Source organism: Culex quinquefasciatus, chromosome 2, assembly GCF_015732765.1.
Source record: "Culex quinquefasciatus strain JHB chromosome 2, VPISU_Cqui_1.0_pri_paternal, whole genome shotgun sequence".
Classification (NCBI taxonomy): domain Eukaryota; kingdom Metazoa; phylum Arthropoda; class Insecta; order Diptera; family Culicidae; genus Culex; species Culex quinquefasciatus.
In genome coordinates, this window is record NC_051862.1 from 123,771,603 (window position 1) to 123,791,179 (window position 19,577).

The following is a 19,577-nucleotide window of genomic DNA, read 5'->3' on the forward strand; positions in this document are numbered from 1 at the left end:
GGGGAGAGGGGGTTCAGCGGTTGTCCACGCTCCATACAAAAAAATGTTTTGTATGGAAATCATCCACGAGGGGGAAGGGGTTGGGTCCTGAGCAGGCCGGCAAAATGTTTCCGACCCAGCGTACACATGAAGCAAACCAAAATGTCAGTTTATTGCTATCATGTGACTGTAAGCCTACTGTGTCCGTTCAACCACTGCCGCCTGACTCGTGCCGGTCGGCTGCAGGAGAATGAGAGACGTGAAAAAATTAGCTACACCCACTCAATTCGTGTCGTATGACTGACCCGTAAAATCCTCTCTAAACACTATTTTGACTATTTTTAAACAATTGAATTGTTCTAGACTGTGCAAAACACTTAAAACAACCATAACTTATATTCAAAATTACATTTCCACGCATAAAAAAACTTGTTTCTTTATGTGTGTGCGTGCAACGTCGAATGAGCGTTGGTCGACTACTGCCTCGCATTGCAGCTGCTCAGTGAGCTAGGGCACTTACGACTGAGTCGGGTTTGTCTATGTCACGGTTTTGCGGTTCAGTGAATGGATCTGAAAAAAATCGTGTATGCGTCGCTGATTTTCGCGTCATTTTCAGCTCTGGTCCTGAGGCTACAAAAAAGTGTCCTCATCAGAATAATGGATACCGTGATTATTTCAAAATTTTCAGCGTGTAAAATCACTTGGCCTGCTAATGAACATAACATATTCCGCATGTGTGTATAGTGTATCATACACATCTTTTGAGGTGTTTGTTTTAATGTAAAATATATTGACAAATGCATGGATTAGTTTTTTAGAAACTTAAAAAAAATTAGGCGTTGAGTATGTTTAAGGATTTCGTTTTGACCATTTAGTTGTTATGGAATTATTTTAATTGTTGTTGTTTTTGCACCAGCAAGATTTTATTTTAATTTATTTTAATTTAATTGGTTGTTCTTTTGATTTGCTTCATGTGGCATTGCCATTGTTTGGAAATTGTATTGACGGATGAACTTTATTTGGACATGAACTCGAGGGTATAATTGCAGTGCAATATGTTGAATAAGTGATTAATTTTCTGCTTGGTAGTCCAGCTGTTAAGTGGGTTTGATCCTGGGACGAAGGCCCGTGCTGCGGCCAACGTTTCGCTTTCAATTTTCATTATCAGCCTCGGGCACGAGCATCGGAAAGCCCATCCTGTGTATCCTCATGCTCCTCGTCGTCCCATGAGCACACCGAACGTCACGTGTTTGATCAATATCTGGAGGACGTTTTCCAGTCTGAACTTCACAGTGTAAAATCTACCGTTCGCGAGTGCGCTCTCTCGGGCTCCGGGGCTGACCGTGACCATCGTCGTGTCGTTTCTGTAGGGCTCGTGTGCTCTGCTAGGGTGCTGCTAATTGATTACAGAACCTCGGTGGTTGTGGATCTTGGACCGTACTAGATCGTGTGGAGTTGAGATCAGTTGAGCGGCGGCCGCCTAGGCGTGGTGATAACCTGCAAAATTGTTAGTAGAAAAACGTGGACATTTGGCAATGATCCCAATGTTTAGCAAGTTCGAGTTCAAAGAAGGTAGTGTGTTTATGTGTGGATGACTCCTAAATGGTCGTTGGTGGTGAAGGTGTAGGTGTAGGTGGTGGTGGTGGTGGTGGTGCTGAGGGGCTTTCGTGTCCGTATTATGAACGGAGCAGGTATTTGCTATTTTTGTTGTTGCTGCTTGTGTTGCTTGTCGATAGAGTTGTTTTCAGTTTGTTTGTTTGTTCTAAATACAGTAGAAAGTTAGAGAGTGGATCAAGGTTTGTTTTTATTTTGCTTTTTTTCAACATACACATTTATTATTTTTATAACTAGATTATCATCTGAATTTACAAAAAAAAATGTTTGCTTTTCACAAGCAAAATAATGTTATTGGGATTGGAGCCGAAGTTATTCTACTTTAGAATAAGAAGGCAATGACTTCATTTAGTGTTAAATGTTCAATTTTTCAGAGCTTTAAAAAGTAGGTTTTATTAAAACTATAACAATATTTTTTTGTAAATAATAACAATAATAGTTTGAACTAGTTTTATACTACCTTTAGAATGGGTTCACTCTGTCAATATTTTTGAATTGGTTATGTTATAATTTTACAATTTGGCAATAATTGATTTTTAACTTGGTTTTTTTAACGTGTTAGATCTTTTGTGTTATTTGTTTTGTTTATGTCTTTTTTTATTCCTAAATACTCATTGAAAAAAATCGTAGCAATTACAACTAGTTTAGCTTTCTGAAAATATTTATTATATAGAATAGTTAAATATTTTACTTTTCTTAAAATATTGAAGCGAAATTGTCACAAAATTCACTTTACAATCGAAGTTATGTTACTGTCAAGAATTTTAAACATCTGGAATTTGGTTTTAGCATCGTGTTTTTTTTTGTCGATGGAAGTTGCAAATATGTTGCATAGTTTCTATCACCTGTTCCCGCTGCTTATTAAGTGAACTATTGGTTTAAACGGTTCGGATTGAATTAGTTCAACACATTTTATTATATACATTAAGACCAAATAATCATTATTCTGAACTAACTACAATTTTCTTCTTTCCCTTTCCCAGGTGTGAAGCAGATCGTGGGCGTGTCGGACATCACCGAGAACCGCAACATATGGCGCATGCTGATTGCGGAGTTCCTCGGCACCTTCCTGCTGGTGTCGATCGGCATCGGTAGCACGATGGGCTGGGCTGGGGACGACGCGTCCAAGCCGACGATGACACAGATTGCCTTCACCTTCGGCCTGGTGGTGGCCACTCTCGCTCAGGTGAGTTGGTTGATCTGGGCTATGGTGGTGGTGACGCACAAACACGTGACTTGACGACTTGGTGTGCCGGCTGGTTTTGTGGTGCTAGACTAATTTATGACTTGCCCCGGAGCAACTTTTGAATGAATGAACCGCCTCTCACCTCCTGTGTGTGTGATGATGATTATGGTTTTGGGGTGGTCTTGACAGAGGTGTTAACGTGGCCATTCACAAGTCAGAGTCTGTAATCAAGCGATTAGCATTGTGGAGTTGTAACCTCCCTGGCGATGAATCACTCTATCGATGATCTTCCGAAAGAGGATGTACGTTTAAAATTAATTTATCGTTGGACAATTTGTTAAAGTTTCAATGCCAATTTATTGGAATCGACAGTCAAAATAATCAACTCGATCACTCCCAACGAGCGTTGATTAATCGGGCTGCTCAAATCTAACGACGTTTGTAGGACCACAATGACAGCAGCAGCAGCGACAACAAAAAAGTGGAATTACGAACGTTTTCATGAATGAATCGACAGAACCCTCGGGGTGATTTTTTAACAGTCAGATTGTTGTGCATGCAGTTATTGGTTAGTTTCCGTGCAACTCTCAAAGTCGACAGCGTGTCTACGCAGCAGCAGGAGCAGTAATTCTCTTGAAATTTGAATGTTTAATTTTTCAAAACAAAACGTTCAATATTACGCCCTTTTGAAATGATAGTCTTGACTAAAAAAAATGAAAATATTGTTTTCGAAACGATCGGAAAATTTCACGCATTTTTCATATTTTAACATTGAAAATCGGACAATTAGTTGATGAGATCTCGACATTAAAAGGGTTGGGGGTGAGACTAAGAAAACATCAATTTGTCTGTTTTTAATCTTTGGATGGTAATATCTCAGCAACTAAGGGACGTATCAACAAAGTTCATAAAAGCAAAATAAAGTACTTGTTCGGTAACTGGGCTGAGAACGTAGCCCTGTCTCCGAATGCTGCTCGATAACTGGGCTGAATGAAAAATAACGAGGGGACCACCAATGCTTAATATTTTCCTGATAAAATATTAAAATAAAAGTTACTAAATTTTATTTACAATGCTTGCTTATTATATTTCTTTGATTGTGACTTGAAATTATATAAAAGTTTGAAAAAAGTTTTTTTTCTGTATTGAAAAAGCTTTTGGCATCCATGAACCCCTAGGTCATTTCGGTTTGTTTTGGTTTTTTGACGTTTGTCTGCTTTTTAACTAAGCTACGACCGAGTTATCGAGCGTCCAGTTAAAAAGCAGCCCAGTTAAACAACGTTACCGAACAACTACTGTATAGACCTCCTTTCTCAGCTTTTCAAAAAAAAAAAATCTTTCAAAAGTGTGCATCATGGGCACTAATTTAAAAAAAAAAAAACAATAACTGCGACTATTTTCTTAAAAGTAACCTAAAAATGGCTGTAACTTGAAAACGGTGAACTTTATCAAAATTTCACTACACTAATTTTTGATTGCAAATTCGAATTTACATCGAAAAATTAAGTTAAATTTTTTTAACGAACAATATTTCGATTTTTTGAAAAAAATCAGTGTTGATTCATAAAATCATACCTCGGTCAAAAATTTTTTGCCCGTTCTGGAAATTTCTGAAAAGTTGGCAATCGATGTCCTCTAAAATATATCAGAAAAAAAAAATAAAAATAGTGTTTTTTTTTGCAAATCAAGTGTTGGTGACAAAAAGTGAAATTCATACCTACAACTTTGCCCAAGACACCAAATCGATCAAAAATCCTTCAAAAGATACTGATTTTTGAATTTTCATATATCATTTTTATATGGGCCAAATTTGTATGGAAAATAATATGGACAAACTAATGATGCAAAATGGCTTTTTTGGGCATACCGAAGGCACCAAAAAAGTTTCAGCCGGATTAAAAAATACAAAAAAAAATCAAATGACCAAAATCTCAGAGAACTGCTCAGTACATAATTGGCCACAGGAGCCATGTTCCAGAACCCCGGTAGAAGATTGACCAGAACGGTCCAGTAATTTTGGCATGTTGTTTGTTTCATCAAAGTAGACTTCTTCTAGTTTCCAACTAGTAAAACAACGAATTCTGATCTGTTGTGATCTGTCCACAGTTCCCATAATCGTGAACAAGCGTTCATGAAAATGGGAACTCTTTTTTCTCCGTGTAGATACCCCGGGAGAAGAATTGGCCGATTTGGTCCAGTAAAAAGGGCAATACACTCAACCCCCGGTGGTTGGTCACTTTTTCGTTTGAAACTTTTTTAGTTTGTACCCCGTTGGTTGGTCAAAGTCAAACTAAAAAGTGACGAACTGTCACTTTTTACACGGCGCTCACACACACTATCAAAACAAACGTTTGGTAGTGTGTGTGAATTCCGTGTAAAAGGGGTGTCAAACTAAAAAGTGACCCCGTTCGTTTGACAACAGTAGGTGTCAAACCATCGGGGTTTGAGTGTATGCATGTCAAACTTCATGATTTTTCAAAACCATTGAAAAAGAATTGCTTTCAAATCCAATTGAAATTAGAAACATTTTTTTAAGAAGTTCGGATTTTTTTGTTCAACATTTATATCAAATATTAAAACGTTCACTTTTCTGGAAAATAAACACTTTTCTGGAAAATAAACAACTTTGAAGATATCTCAATTGAATGTAATAATTGATGGTAATTTGTTACTTTTTCAAATGAAAAAAAAAAATGAATTTAAATTGCATTTTTCATCAATGATATTTATTGCTGTGAAAAATTGATCAAACCATTTTCCAAAGAATTTCTCACCCGTTCCACGTTTTGACTTAGTTGGAGGTTGAACCGTCAAATCTCTACACTAGAACGGCAGCTCTACAAGCAGGACCAGCTCACACACCGAAAAAAGATAAACAGCCAAGTTGTGCTGCTTTCTAAGGTCAACAGGTTAGGCGTTTGATCTTTATATTTAATTCACTGGGGTCCGCGCGCCAGAATAGAGCGAACGGCGGCGTGTGGGTCAATTTGTCATAGGAATCGAGATCGACACGCGCGCGGGTGATTGTTTGGGGTGATTGGGGTGGCCGAGGCCGGAAAGAGAGACCCCTCCTTGAACGGTTTTACGGTCTTTGAATTTGAATTCGGGTATAAATTTGAAATTCATGTGGCTTTAAACTTGAAAATATGCTAAAATCACGATCATTTTCATCAAAGTTTGAATGACTGGCGACTTTGTTTTTGTACGTCACACGTGTCACAAACATTTCGCACACCATGCCGTTCTTCTGTTGGTACTGAAGCAAAGGACCGTTTTATGATTGAGTTATAAATCTCGATGTATTTGGAAAACGTGTTTCGGCCGACAACAAACGGTGTGCGTGCGTAATACGTCCAAATGGGTTCAATCAAAACTTGTTGAATTATGTTCGACAGGCCTTTCCTTGAATTTGTAACGGCTAATTGAAATTGAACTTGAACATACCAACAATCTGGCCGACCAAAAAAAAAACTACTCAATGAAAGTAACCTTATCACACTTAATTGCCGTCCAATTTCATCTAGTTCCAACTAGATCATGGCCGGGAGGGGCAGCGCCATCCTCAAGTAGTTGCATGGTGGCTGGCGTCATAAAGATAACAGAACTAAAGCTCTTGCTAGTTGTTTGATAAACACCCCAAGTGCCGCGGCAAATGGCCTTCTGGTTAAACATACGGATTACCGGTGTTTCAATTGCCCGAGCACGTTGGTCAATATTTGGCGGCATCCGAAGTGGCTGTTGGTTGTGTGGTTTTATTGGGTTAAGAAAGTTAAAAGTAACTTAAATCCTTTCTGCCATTTTATCACACTACATAAGACCTTTGCAATGAAGAAATTTAGATATGCATTTGGTATAAAGAACTTATGCTAGGGCCAAATGAACTTCATTTCAAACAAAGTATCTATACTACATGGCATCTACAACCTACTACAATGATATAGGCCATCGTGAACAACCATCTTGCATTCATTGTTTTTCACCAAGTTGCTGCTGCCTTCACAGAAAAAAAAATCATGGTAATATTACATCTGGGAAGGGGTACATCTTTTATGTCAGAAAAAAGGTGTAATTTTACCTCTGTAAATGTGTAATTTTACCACTTTTCTGGTTTAATGTCACTTTTTCAGTCTAAATTGAGGTAAAATTACATCATAAAAGAAGTAATATTCAACGTTCCAAAATAACAGCTTCCAAATTTACATTATTTTTTTCTGTGTTCATAACACTCCATCACAAGACATGAGGCAGAATTTAACTCACGTCATCGCTCGCGACAATAGTGCATTGGCACGCCATCAAATTATCTACGAGTTGCGCAAATTCAATCGATAACTCATGTTTACAAAATCATTACCGACTTTATCTTGAGTTTCAAATCTACTTTTTTTGTTTTGCTTCAGTCAATCGAGGTTAACTGTTTGTGATTGAAGAGTACCAACACGAGTTCCGACTGATGTTTTACTAAGCGCAGATTTAACCACCATAAAGCAGCACCTGTTTCGATAATCGAATTAGCTTTTTTGTCAGATGCACGATTTGCGGTGTTCAAACTAAAGTACAAATGTACTCAGATGTTCTATGCCATGCCCGCGTGTCAAGCTCAGCGTCAAGAACGCAACGAACGCGACTAGTCTCTCTTGAGGGAATTTCGTGCCACCAAATTAATTGGTCCCCGGAGAAATAATTAGCTCCAAAGCTCACACAAAGTTGCACTTTGGCCCGGGACAACCTACCCTACCCGGTGGCAGTGTATAGATCGCTATCCGACTGGGTCGACCGTTTAAACGAGCATCGCACCAGGCCGTGAGGTGAGATACCATCTTCTGAGATTTTCTCGGCCACCGACCGCACAATTACTGGACAGTTATAGAGGAACTCTACTTTGCGTTGCACGACGTGCTTAAAAGGCGTTAACGTAATTAAATTAAATTTTAACTTGATTTTCTGCTCGACTACTAATCTTGATCAAATATGAGAATATCGGTTGAGATCATCACAAATCAGCTTTGAACGTTAGACAGAGTAAATATTGGGTTTATGTTATGCTCAATGTTCAATAATTAGGGCTAATTTTCTGATGCGCCTCGTTTCGCTTGTAACTATAATGGAACGTCAAGTAAAGAAATACTTTCACCGAAGGTTTTTCCTAATTTCCTAAGCAATGGGAGATCTGTAGTAGGCAACATATAAACCTACCTTTTCAGTCATTTTGACACGCTTGATTTAAACTATTTTGCAAATAGGAAATTCAAACAAACAAGTTTCACTACCTTTTGAATAAAACGAATGACCACCAATTTGATATTTATATACTTTCTGAAATTGACTTAGTTTAATTTAGTGTATAGACTAAATTGAGTCCATACCAAAAAGTGTGTTTTCTGAGCACTTGGTATCAAAAGAGATTCAGTTCAGTTAGGAGTGTGGAAGGTTCCAACCACATAGGTGGATAAACCCTCTACAGAAAGGCTATAAAATCACTCGAAAAATTAACTTCCTAATTGGGGTGGGTTTTATAGAAAACCTAGATGTTTGGGTATCAAAAGATGCCACATAGGTTGAATTGTAAATCGTGTACTGGTTCGGGTGCCGGTGGATTTTCCGTCGACGTCGACGTTGGTACGAAATTCCTACGAAAAATCTATTCTATCGATACGAAGACCCCCAAAACGGTGATGTACCCACTCCAAAATGCTTGTTTAACTATTCTTTGGTAATATATTGACATTTAGTTAAATTAAAAGTTTGAAAAATTTAGTTAAGATAAGTTTTACATAGAACTTCCAAAACTTTAAACTTTTATACTAAGTAGTTAGTAAAATTTACATTCAATCCAAATTATTTTTTTAATCAGTCAAGGATGTCTATTTGGAGTTGGGAGCAGGGTTGCCAGGTTGCCAGATAAATCTGGGAATGCCAGATTTTTCAAATGTCAGCCAGAATAAAGATTCAACCTTCTCTGTGCCAGATATTGACAGATTTTGCCAAATTTTTCACTTAATGCCCATTTTGAACAACTTTCTGATAAAAATGAGCAAATTTAATTGAAAATCATAAAATTTAGAATGACGTCAGTTGTGTGCTATCTTGTGACAACGACCATTTAGTACTTTTCAAGAAAATCGATTTTTAAAGTTTGATGGTAAATAATTTCAAAACTATTAATGATGGAGTCAAACTGTTTAAAGCAATCGGTTCGTATACTATCGCTTAAAAAACGCTCCAAGTTTCAACTAATTTGGTTACACCAGTTAAAACATACAGTAAATAATGTAAACAAAAATCTGAAAAGCACGTGTCACAAGTGTGTTTCGAAAGTAAAATTGTACTACGTGTCACAAGTGTGCACAGAATTCCCATAAAAACTAAAATAAGCTCAAATCAATGGTTTAATCGACTTAATCAGTATATTTTTTATAAACAAAAGGTTGCATTGCCTTTAGAAAGTATGTGTGTACATAAATTTGTGAAAAACAAGAAAAAAATTCCACATTTTCCAACAACATGTATGACGTGTCACAAGTGTGCACAATCATTTTGATGGTAAATTGGTCTATGTCACAAGTGTGTATTGCGATATCCAGGAAACGGAAGCGAGTTTCCAAAATCGGGTTAAAGCATCTTGTAGTGTTTGTTAAGTATAGCAAAACGTCATCATTAACTCATTTTCGACAAAAATGGTCTATGTCACAAGGTAGCACACAGCTGACGATTTATTATATAACTTTTTATGGAAATCATCTTTTCATGAGCTTTTTGTGCCAAAACGTTCGCCATGAGTTTCTGAACAAAACGTAGTACTAGGTTTCTGTCAAACTTTAAATTGTTTACATTCTGGAGTTTTTTTTTAAAAAGGTCCAATAAACCAATTTTCCAGTTTTTTGCTTTTTGAGTGTTTTGAAACCGCCTTGAGTCAGGGGTATTAAAAACACCCGAAAAGCAAAAACTGAAAATTTGGTTTATTGGACCTTTTCAAAAAAAAAACTCCAGACATGTTTCATCACAAAATGTACATAGTGCCCAAGAGGTGTTAATACTTTTTTTACATACTGTACATTTAAATATGATAAAAACAACGAGTACTGAAAAAATCAGGTTTTGCAACGACATGCCTACAACATTTATAGCAATTCCTGAAAACCCTTTTTGAATGGAATTTTATGTCAAACATCCATGTTTTAAGTGAGTTCACCGTTGAACAATTCTCTACCAAAACCGGAAATGGATTTTATTTGTATTTTTTTATTTGGCTCAAACTTTGTGGGGGCCTTCCCTATGACCGGAAACGGTACACGGAAAAAAATTGCAGATTTTTTAATCAACTTTTTTTTCACTAAACCCCAAATTTTTTTTTTATTTTCGAGATTTTTTGATATGTTTTAGGGGACAAAAATCCACAACTTTTGAGCCATAGAGAAACATGGTCAAAAAATCTGCCGCCGAGTTATGAATTTTTGAAAAAATAGTGATTTTTGGAAAAAAATCGAAGTTTCATGCAAAAACAAGTTTGACATTATTTTTTTATGCAAAATTGAATTTGCAATCGAAAAGAACTTTACAGATTTTTTGATAAAGGGCTCCCTTTTCAAGATATAGCCACCGAATGTTTGATTTTAGCGAAATATTTGCAGTTTTTCAATTTTTAAAAATAGTGACCATGAGTGACCACTTCTATTTTTTTTGAAAAGTTCAAAAAAAAAATCTATAAAATTGTCTAAGAGCCATTGAAAATTGGACCTTGGGTTGCTGAGATAGAACCGCTTTATGAAAAAGAAACACGAAAATTGAAGTTTTCTAAATCTTACCAAAACAACCCTCCTTTTTTTAATGACGATATCTCAGCAACTAATGGTCCGATTTTCAATGTTAAAACATGAAACATTCGTGAAATTTTCCGATCTTTTCAAAAAAATATTTCGAATTTGTTTAAATCAAGACTGAGCAATTTTCTACAAAATCGGTCTTTTTTCTTCAATTTTTATTTTTTTTTTGATCCGGCTGAAACTTTTTTGGTGCCTTCGGTATGCCCAAAGAAGCCATTTTGCATCATTTCTTTGTCCATATAATTTTCGATACAAATTTGGCAGCTGTTCATACAAAAATGATATGTGAAAATTCAAAAATCTGTATCTTTTGAAGGAATTTTTTCATCGATTTGGTGTCTTCGGCAAAGTTGTAGATATGGATACGGACTACACTGGAAAAAAATGATACACGGTAAAAAAAATTTGTGATTTTTTAATTAACTTTTTATCACTAAAACTTGATTTGCAAAAAAACACAATTTTTAATTTTTTTCATTTTTTGATATGTTTTAGAGGACATAAAATGCCAACTTTTCAGAAATTTCCAGGTTGTGCAAAAAATCTTTGAACGAGTTATGAATTTTTGAATCAGTACTGATTTAAAAAAAATTCGAAATATCGGTCTCAAAAAATAGTCACAGTTTTTCATTTTTTTAAATAAGTGCACATGTTTGCTCACTCTTGAAAAAAATATTTTTGAAAAGCTGAGAAAATTCTCTATATTTTGCTTTTTTGAACTTTGTTGATACGACCCTTAGTTGCAAAGCAAAGGTTTAAAAACAGGAAAATTGATGTTTTCTAAGTTTTACCCAAACAACCCACCATTTCTCAGCTTTTTAAAAATATTGTTTTAAAGGTGGGCAAACATGTGCACTAATTTAAAACAATGGAAAACTGTGACTATTTTCAAAAAAGTCACCTTAACATGGATTTAACTTGAAAACGGTGCAGTTTATCAAAAATTTACTGAAGTACTTTTTGATTGCAAATTTGATTTTACATCGAAAAATGAAGTTGAAAAATTATTGCGACCAATATTTCGATTTTTGAAAAAATCAGTATTGATTCAAAAATTCATAACTCACTCAAAGATTTTTTGCACAGCCTGAAAATTTCTGAAAAGTTGGCTCTAAAACATATCAAAAAATGTTTTAGTGATAAAAAGTTTATTAAAAAATCACAAAAAATTACCGTGTGTCATTTTTTTCCAGTGTAGTCCGTAACCATACCTACAACGTTGCCGAAGACACCAAATCGATCAAAAAATTCCTTCAAAAGATACAGATTTTTGAATTTTCTTTCATCATTTTTGTATGGACAGCTGCCAAGTTTGTATGGAAAATTATATGGACAAACTAATGTTGCAAAATGGCTTCTTTGGGCATACCGAAGGCACCAAAAAAGTTTCAGCCGGATTAAAAAATACAAAAAAATCGAATGACCGAAATCTGAGAAAACTTCTCACTAGCATTTTAAATGGGCGTAACATTCAATGTTTGGCCCTAAACTAAAAATGAAACTGGACAAACATAAAACAAAAGAGGTAATGCTCTATAGTTTTTTTTGTAAAGTTCCAATAAGCTATTGTGTTCCATACTATGTGTATAGGACCTTTAAAAAATCTCTAGAGTTTATCGTAGAACAAAATATCAATATTGTCTCCGTGTATCGTAATAGTATTTTTCAACCATCAAACATTTGAGTGACTTCATTTTGGCCCAAATACTGTATCATTAAGGCATCATGTGCGGTCACAGCACCATACCACCACACTGTGACGTGACCGCTCAGAACGTCATATCAAGCTGGTCGGCCATTCAGAGTCTCGTTCAGTCCGGAGCAACTTTTCACAACCACTGACCCTGGACGATTTCCAAGTTCCCCGCACCCCTTCCCTTCCCCGTCTATCATTGCTATCACCGTTGAACCTGCAAAAAAAAAAAAGAACTGGCCAAAGTACCAACCTGTTTGGTGAATCGATTCAAAGTGCGCTTTTACAAGCCGATTAATGCGTTCGTTCCGTTCAGTCATTGACTACAACTCAGTCAGTTCAACTGAACTGAACTGTACTGGTTACGTTGAGAGGAGTGCGCAAGTCAGAACTTCAAACCAGTAGTGCAGATTTTTATAGCTCGATAACTTAATTTTTATATTTGCTGTTTTGCCCTCTTCAACACGCGTGCACCGCTTTATGATTATTTGTTCTCAAAGTGCCGCGGCGAAACCGCCCTGCCCTGCCCGACGACGACGACCCACTTTGCCTCCGTCCATTCATTCGAAAAGCGTTTCATTCATCCCGACCAAAAACCCCCCGCGAAAGCGTGAAAATAAATCATTTTCAATTTAGTATAACATGGTGATGGAGATTTTTTTTTTGTGTTGCTCTCTTCGCACCCTTGTCGTCGCCCCCCGAATGAATGTGAGAAAGAATCTTTGTACGATCGTGTATAGATTTGGTTCAGATATGTCAAGCAGATAGTAGAGTGTATTCATAAATTGGTATTAGCTGGGAGGTATTGTAACAGGCTGGTCCAGTGGTTTCTATTTTTTTTTTTAATTTTCACGTGTTAAATTTGGGTGTAAAACTACATAGTTTCTTGAACATAGCAATTTTTCAGTGCCTCTTTTTTTAAGTGTCCTCGTAGGTCTGAGTAAAATAGCTGAGAGACATTTTAAGTAGCTCGGAAAATTTACATTAATTTTTATTTGATGTTTCCGATTTCAAACCTTGGGGCAATTGCCTTCAAACATGCGAATAAATATGGGTTTTAAAATGCAAAAGAATGCCCAACATTTGAGATTTAAACCTTTAGAAATTCTTTGCTTAATTTAGATTGTTTGAAAATATGTTCTTTAGTAAGATTAGAAAATTTTACCAAGAATTATGTTCAAATCATTGAAAATCCAACCATCAGTTGGCGAGCTATCCTTCGTTGAAAAATAGAGGCCGGCTGGAAATTGGCCTATATTCAAAACATGATGTTATATCTCAGCAGCAAAATGTTCGATTTTTTAAGTAAAACAAAGGCGAAATAAATAGAATGTTGCAGCTACCTGAATCAGGGATGCCACATGGTTTTTTTTTAAATGTCTGTAAAAAAGTCTTTGTATGTCTGTGCGTTTGTCGAAAATTAAAATATATCAATTTACAGTTATAGAAATCCATCACAAATTGTGTTTTCAAGCATTTGAAGAATAACGAATAAGTTTCGGTTGATATTTTTACAAAATATTAATTTAATGAAGATTTTTAAAAGACTGTGCACTTCAAAAAAATGCCTGGCACAAGCTCAAATATCTGTGAAACACAGAAAAATCTGTGCATGTGGCACCCTTGACCTGCCAAATGTCCTTATGCTTAATCAATTTACCGTTCAAATCAAAACAAATTTGAAAAGTATTACTTTTCAGCACCCATTTAAGTATTACTTTTCAAATATGTTACTTTTGGTAGGCCGTTTCATCGTTCAAGAAATCGATAAACCTCGTTAGATAAATGTACGACTCGTGCTTAAAAAAGCTTCTTTTTGCAACTTGTTGCATAAACTACTATTTCAATAGCAAATTTTATATATGATTTTTTGCATTTTTCTGTGAAAATTTCTTTTTTTAAATCATACCTCGTATCAAAAAGAATTAATCTGTTTTTGTGTATTTCACTATTTGTAACAAAAAAATAGTTTTCATTAAGAGGGTTACTTTCTCTTTTCAAAGGTTCTCATCATATCCTACAACTTTGCTGAAGACACCATAATGATCATTTCTTCCAGGGGAACACATTTTTCTTATTATTTTCAGTGATACATAATATTTATATAATGAATCAGTCAGATAAAAAAGTACAGAAAAAAAATTACATTAAAATTCTTGGCAATAAAAAAATGCCCGTAAAAACTGTTTAAAGAACCACTGCCTTATTCTTACCAATCATGGAGTTGAAGATAAAAAATCGCCATTCACCAAAATATGGAGCAACTCTGAATTGTTCTCCCAGATCCCAGGGCCACACTTCAACCAAAATCATTACTCATCCTTTTACCCAGATCGTTGTCATTCAATGTTCGAGAGTGCGTCGTGACTTGAGCCGATCTCACCGTGATATACTTTGAACAACAACATCTCTCAAGCACAGAGATCTCGCCCGATCTGACGGTGTGTGTGTTTGCAAAACAAATTTATTTACCAGAGCCAAAAAAACGATGGCCTATCGCAAATGTTTGAGGAGTTCTTTTTGGCAACAGCAGCTTCTGAAACCACACACTTCTTGCTCACGAATGGAACCAGTTTCGGGGGTGATGTTTTGTAGTTGGATGATCAGAGTTGGTGATCTGGTGGTGCATGCGAACCTTTGAACTGACCTGACCTCATGTTGACTTTGAATTCAGGTGTTTGTTTTTTTTTTGCTTGGTGTGCGAAATATGAACGAAAGAGATTGATTCGATTGTGACCACGAAGCTAGGCGTTTAATGTTGGTGGGTGGTCCATTGTGAATCTATTTGTTTTAGTCAAATTTGTGTTGCAAAGAATCAGATGGATTGAATTTAAAGAAAAACTGTTTAAAAATCTAAATTTGCACCAAGTTATTTTCCGATTGATCGTTAGTTACGGAATTTGCTAGAATTTGCCTTGAGCTTCTGAGCAGTTCTAGTCGAAAAGTCAGCAACTAGCAATAATTTTTAATTGCTCACACAAAAATCTAATGTGTATGACGACAGCAAATTTTATGCTTCCAAGGTGTAAAAATCATTACGCTCTTCCGAACCTTCAACCCGTCCCGAAAAACGTCACGTCCGTTCTTGGCTTGCATCTAAAACAGTTCACCAGATTAGTGTTAAACAGTTTTATTTTTTCGCAAAGTCGACCCCCGACGTGACATCCGCGCGCCGACACTCCACGCCATCAAGTCTAAGCGTTTCGAGATAATTCCGTCTTATAAAAACAAGGATTTGCTCCGTTGACAGCCCCGAGACCTGATGACCATAGTGTAGAGTACAGTGTAAATCTTAATTAACACTCTGCCGAGAGCGAAACGAAGATAAGCCCGGCTACCAACTGCTGCAGTGTGCTCAGTGAACGGAATCCAAATCTGGCAGTAGTAGATATACTACTGGTGATGGTCATCTAGCCGCAGGAATCCACCGCAACAACATTGCTTGCGGGTCACAACGGGCGCAGCAGCATCAGCCAGTCACACTTTGATTCAGTCATGATTGTTTTTTTGTTTCATCTTCTAAATGTTATTCGCAAAAGTTCCTTTCGCCTGATGTCGTCTAGTACGCTTCAATCGCGTTTGAAATGCGCTTATTTATGAATGTCAACTCGTTCATTCATTCATTTTCAGACCAAGTCTGAGTAGTGTACACTGCGTTGAACTATAAAATGAATCGAATTTCATCTTTAAAAACTTAATTTGAACGATGCCAAATTTGTTTAACAGTTGACTATACTTGTTGGACTTGTTTTTATTTCTTGCGTTGGCTTTCAAAAATAACTGGTTTTTGCCATTTTCCTGAGAAACTACCTGTTTTCCTGTCATCGCTAAAAAATATCAGTACGGAAAAGTTCAACTATTGAGCGCATCAAAAAGTACCACTTTTCGATATAGTTGTGTATTATGACACTTATCTTGGCGGGAAACAATATTCAAGGCAGAAAACAAACGTTACTCAGGAAAAATCCAAAGGGTGTTTTCTGATATTGCAAAAAAAATGGTTCAATAGTTGCAAAACTTGATTTTTACAGCTCTTGTCGTCTACGTATTCAGCCAACTCAGTATAATTCGTTGGAAAAAATGTATTAAATATGTCTTGTGCTGGAAGAAACTTCTTTTTGCAACATGTGCCATAAACAACAACAGCAATTCCGTTTAAAAACACCTAGCTATCCTGTCATTCTATACTGGTTAAATGGGCTACAGTGCTGAAAAGTTCATTATAGCATTCATGTGAGAGTTGGAAAATAATTTGCAAGCAAGTACAGTATTTTGTGTCCATTTTGCCTTGTTTGGTACACATTTTGCAATTTATGAAAAATTGAGTTTAACTCTCAACTGGCCAGTAATGGCAGTGTCCAGGATGTCATTTTGTTGAAATTATGTTCAATTTTTTAATCTTCAAAAATTTGTTTAAAGGGCTTAAGTCAAATTATTCGGATCTTTTGAATTAAAATTCCGAAAATTTCTAACGAGATTCTGGAAATATTTTTTTTGAAAAAAACTGCCAAAAACTTTGAAAAGTATTTGCAACAACCTAGCTTTTGAGAACATAATTTTTCGTAATATTAAATATTTGCAAGGCTCACATATCATTAACCAAAAGTCAGATCAACAATGTCCAAAATCCAGTCCAATTCATTTTTTTAAGACATTCTAATTAAAAATACAGGGTTTCTTAAAATTTTAACCTAATACGGACTTTATCACGATGGTCCCGATGCCTGAGTTTTCCGTTACAATCTTATTGGAATTTCATATATATACTGTAACGGGAATTGCAGACACCAGGTTCGGACTGTTAACTATGAAACAGTGTATTTTATCAAAAATGCACATAATAAAACAGGATTTTAGGAATTTAATGTGAGGACATTTTCGAATCTATCAAAACCACCACTAAAAATTCGTAAACCGTTATGACTCGACTTTGATCAGAGTAAAGGGACATAAATTTCAAACAATATTTACAACGGCCTTACTTGGTGAGAAACAAAACGTCAGCCATTCTCCAAAGCTAAAAAATTGGCTCTTTTTGTCAACTAACACATAAAAAATGCAGAAAAAACCAAGGGTGTAAATTTAGTCTTAATCGAATGTTGATAAAAGGCAAAAAGGCTATTTTTTGCGTGAACCTTTTTTCTGAATAGTCCTCAGCATAACAATGTTGGCAAAGACATCAAATCGATTATAAAATCCCTTAACAAAATAAAGATTTTTGAAAATTTTTATGGCACTTTGCTATGGACAGCCCTAAAATAAGTATGAAGAAACCAATTATTCATAAAAGTTGAATATACAAAAATTCAAAACAGATTTTTTAAAGAAATTCTAGAGAACTGCCCAGAAGTTAGATAAAACGTGTGCATGTGCAACGTTAAACGTTATTTGAAAGGGATTTGTACATTCCAAAAATTTAGGTTCTAGTTTTTATTTACTCCTAAAACTATTAAATTACTTCACACAACAATTACCAAAAAATGTTATAAAAATTAAGCCGAATTCGAGCTTCCAAAATGTAGTTCCCGCGAAGGTTCCAACTCCACAGTTATGGGAGTAAGGAAAAAATAGATTTGATAAGTTAATACTTTTTGACAAAAGAAAATTTGTTTCCATTGGGGTATTTTCAAACACCAGAGTGTACTTGCATCCGATGGTCGATGGTGGGCAACAGGTTTCGATTAGAAAAAAATGCATTAATGCGTAGAGCAGTGCTAATTACTGTACCCTGCGGGGATCAGGCACACGCACCGCCAAGAGTGGTGCGGCGGCGTTGTTCAGAACTCTAAGAACTTGGAGCGCAACCTAGAAAAGGGACTAAACAGCGTTCGTATACACTAGGGGGAAGGGAGTCGGGGGGTTCGAAGAATGCGTTTCAGCACACGATCAACAGCATCATTTATAACACGTTAGTGGAGCACCTGTCCGTCCACTCAACGGTCAATGGGAGTTGAATAGCTGAATAGCCGCTGCACCTCTTGCTGGTGCAGAGTGAGTTGAATGAACCTTTCTTTGGTTGAACCGGCGACAACCGGCAAGTGCTGGGGCTGATGATCGCCGCCGCCGCAGCTTGAACCAACAACAGGTACTGTTATTAGCGAGCCACCGATCAGACACATGTGTCCTATACCAGCACCGCCGCCATATGGCGAGACTTGGGCCAGGGCAGTCATAGTCTAGACCCGCGCGCGCGGTAATTGTGTGACTCGCACTCGTACATGTCTAGTAAAATTAATTATTTATTAAATCGTTCAACACTCTCGCGCGGGCAAATTGCGATTCAACGGCGGTGGTGGTGTTTATACCCATGCAAGTGCCACGCGGTTAACCGCAATCGTAACTGTGATTATTGTCTTTTATTGATTTTTCAAGTGCTTCGTCACGTGAGCTTCAGATAGGCGAATTGCAGCATTGTGGGATTTGTGGGTGGTTAAAAATAAAAAAAAAAATGTCAGAATCATACGGTGCAACTTCATTCGAACTTAAAACCTATGAAAATAACTAGGGTTAGTGAAATCCGTGAAATTTGGCTTTTTCCGCGAAATCTCACGAAATGTGAAAATGTAACGATTTTTCTCAAAATAATTAATCAAACTCAAAAGGAATAAAAATAATCTTATGAACTACTGTAGAATCAAGCGAGTGAATATCCTGGTTTAATAGAGCAACGGATTCGAGTGATGGAAATGACAGTTCTCCCATAAGTAGGGTTAGTGAAATTTCACGATTTCGCGGACAGAGTGAAATTCGCGAAATTAGGCTTTTTCCGCAAAATCCCGTGAAATTGTATGTTCAATTCCTTATATAGGGTTAGTGAATTTTGACGACTCCGCGGAAGGGTGAAAAATTCTTGAAATTTATCAATTTTCTTAAATCACTTTTTTTCAAATTACTTCATAATAAATATTTCAACCATAAATACTATTTCAGTAAATTTTACTAGTCTTCGTTAGATAAGCTTGATATGAACCATTTTTTTTTTAAACTTCATCATCCCGGTACGAGAATCGAACTCACGACCTCTGGATTGGAAATCCAGCACGCCGTTATGCGAAACCCATCCCCTACCGGTCAGTATTCCCAGTGAGCAGATTTACTCTTTGAAGGGATCTGACTTTGCCGCGCCAGACAGGAATCGAACCCATCACCTTCCGCTTACAAGGCGAAACCCGTAACCTCACGGCCACGGAAGCTCGGCAATTATTATTAAAATTTTCAGTTTCTATAGAAACTAACTAAATTTAGTAATATTTTAATTCGCTGTAGAAAAAATTTTACTGTT

The 19,577-nt window shown here is 36.4% G+C and overlaps 1 protein-coding gene across 7 annotated transcripts in view; it reads left to right on the plus strand.

Annotated features, from left to right (window-relative positions):
• Window positions 1-19,577, plus strand: part of LOC6048886 (aquaporin AQPAe.a) — a 115,103-nt gene that overhangs the window by 47,946 nt on the left and 47,580 nt on the right. For 5 of the 7 annotated variants that reach the window (XM_038253153.1, XM_038253152.1, XM_038253156.1 and 2 more), the window contains exon 3: window positions 2,577-2,779. In XM_038253153.1, coding sequence (XP_038109081.1) covers window positions 2,577-2,779 — 203 coding nt within the window. Of the gene's footprint in view, window positions 1-1,147; window positions 1,552-2,576; window positions 2,780-19,577 lie in introns of all 7 variants that reach the window. The other 2 variants (XM_038253157.1, XM_038253150.1) reach the window with 1 other exon arrangement.